This window comes from Leishmania donovani, chromosome 3 (assembly GCF_000227135.1).
Source record: "Leishmania donovani BPK282A1 complete genome, chromosome 3".
NCBI lineage: Eukaryota > Euglenozoa > Kinetoplastea > Trypanosomatida > Trypanosomatidae > Leishmania > Leishmania donovani.
The window spans coordinates 261387-263886 of record NC_018230.1 but is presented as its reverse complement, the minus strand read 5'-3'; the positions used below and the strand labels follow the sequence as shown (position 1 = coordinate 263886).

Genomic DNA, 2500 nt, shown 5'->3' with positions numbered 1-2500 from the left:
GGCCGAGGCGGCGCGCAGGCAGCGCGAGTCGACGCTGAAGCAAAAGAAGCTGACGACGGACGACGGCGGTGAGGTGGACCGGGCGGACCGCGACGTGGACAACAACATGAACGACGACGAGGATTACGTGGTGCCGGATGTGCTGCCGGAGTTCACGTTCATTGGGCAGTACTGCACGGTCGACCCGATTGTGGTGAAGGAAGCGGTGGAGGAGTGCATCAAGCGCGGTGACACGCTCTGCGCCCGCGCCATCCAGCGCGGCGTTGGCATCCACCACGCCGGTGTGAAGGGTAAGCTGCGTCGCATGATGGAGATCCTCTTCCGCGGTCGTCACTGCGGCGTCATCTGCGCCACAGAGACGCTCGCCCTGGGTGTGCACAGCCCGTGCCGCTCCGTCGTTCTCGCCGGCGACCACGTGCTGCTCAACACGACGCAGTTCCGCCAGATGATGGGCCGCGCCGGTCGCCGTGGGCTCGACTACCTTGGACACCTCATCTTCCTCAGCGTCAGCATGAAGAAGATTACGCGCCTCATGACGAGCAGCATGACTGTGATCAAGGGCAACGTGCAGGTGGACCCGATAACGCAGCTGCGCCTGATGCAGCTCTACGACTACGCCCGCCACCGCGATCTCAAATGGGCGGAGGAGTGGAGCCGGCGCGCGCTGGGTATGGCGGAGCGCCTATATGTCAACCCCCTCTTCTTCGCCGGGCGGGCGGCGATGGAGGATGGCAACATGGAGCCCTTCACGGTCGAGTTCGCGCAGATGCTGCTCGGCTTCCTGCACCGCGAGGGGTTGCACTTCAAGGACCGGCCCTCCTCGCTCGGTTCCCTGCTCGTGGACGCCATGTACGTGTTCCGCAACGCGCAGGTCGGCGCCGAGGGCTTCGCGTTCATCTCCATGATCACGCGCAAGGTGTTCGCCAAGGCACGCCTGGCGCGCCGCTTCCGCTATCTGGCGCCGTCCGACGACGCGGTCGTGCAAGAGGCCAAGGCGGAGCTCCTCGCGTACCTCTTTTCCGTAAACAAGGTGTGCGGGGTGCCGCTGGAGCTCCACCGCTCTGCGCTGAGCGACCCAGCCGTGATCGAGCTGTGGTCCGGCCGCCGCGTGGCGAAGCAGCACCGCGTCGTGCTGGCGCCGCTGGACGTCTGCTCGCCGGCGACGAAGCCGTTCAGCTACGTGTCCGTGTTCCGCATGATCTCCGCCTTCTATACGTACCTCGCCAGCACGCTAAAGGAGCCGGCGGACACGCGGCTGCCGTACATGTGCGCCAAGACGAAGAAGAAACACTGCATCTTCGGCGGCACGTCGGACATGCCGCTGATGGCGAAGTTGAAGGAGACGGCCGAGCCGTACGCCGCCCGTGACCCCTTTGTGGCCATCAGCGGCTGCGGCGACCACTTCGTGCACAGCGAGGACCTCGTCACGACGCTGCGCCGCGGCCTCTTCTGCGACCGCCGCATGCTGCCAGTGCTGGACCTGACGGACGGCTGCCGCCACGATGGGGCGCAGGTGCTGATCAACGCCTGCATCACCGACTTTGTGCGCTGCAAGGCGCAGATCGACTCGGTCCGCTCGAACTTCCGCTTCACCCTGCTCGAGGAACTGAACGGCCTGAGCCAGTCCGAGAGCTACGCCGTGCTGAACCAGACGGAGCGGCTGCTGTCGAACATATCGGGGCTGACGCGAGACGACAAGTACACGCCGCTGCAGGTGCTGAGCGCCCTCTACCCCGAGCGCGAGCGTGGCGAGAACGTCGCCGAGGAGGACCTCAAATTCTACGCGGGCACGCTAGGCGTGATGGACTTTGCCAGCCAGCTGCACGAGCTGCGGCCGCACATTGACAAGGAGCTGGCGATGGTGCAGTGGATGGCCCGCATCGCCGAGATGCGACGCGCAAAGAAGTAGTAGTAGTAGTACGGCGTCTTTTGGTGTGTGTGGTGGAAGGCGATGGTGCTGTGAGGCTGATGGGCCAACACGTGAGCTGCTTGCTCGTCGGTTCGACCGAACTCCGCCTATGCTCATTCGCCTGCCGATGTGAATGCTCCCTGTCTGCCGCGCTCCTCCTCCACCGTTGTTATGCGTCGTCGTCGGTGAAGTCTTATCTTGGGTGTTTTTAACGCCGTTGTGGATGGGGCGGCGCAGGGCCCCGGTCCTGGTCGCGACTTGGCCAGCTCCTTATTAGTAAAACATGCTTTCTAACGATATGTCGGTGCGTGTGTGACGCACGAGTGATCCCGCCCTGAGTCGCGCTACTAATCACCCAAGCCCTGGAGCCAGGCAGCCGATGGACGCGCACAGAGACACACGCGCGTCCATCGGCAGCACACTCGTCCCCACCGCCGCCGGTCACCTGCAACCCCCGGAATCGTGCGGGCCGCGCGCGCCGCCGGCGAAGCGACCCCGCGCGCAGGGAGGAAGGGAGAGGGCGAGAGCGGCACGGCGGCGACGCACGCCCCACATTCCAAGCCCCCACCGCACCCCCACCCCGGCCCAAAA

General features: G+C 65.1%; 1 protein-coding gene across 1 annotated transcript in view; it reads left to right on the top strand.

Annotated features, from left to right (window-relative positions):
- The window catches only part of LDBPK_030670 (hypothetical protein, conserved), a gene marked incomplete at both ends in the record, with an annotated part of 6630 nt that extends 4721 nt beyond the window's left edge, over positions 1–1909 (top strand). The window contains one exon of the mRNA XM_003857984.1: positions 1–1909. This exon is cut by the window's left edge and continues 4721 nt beyond it. Within this exon, the coding sequence (XP_003858032.1) occupies positions 1–1909 (1909 nt within the window).
- Between the last annotated feature and the right edge of the window lie 591 nt (positions 1910–2500).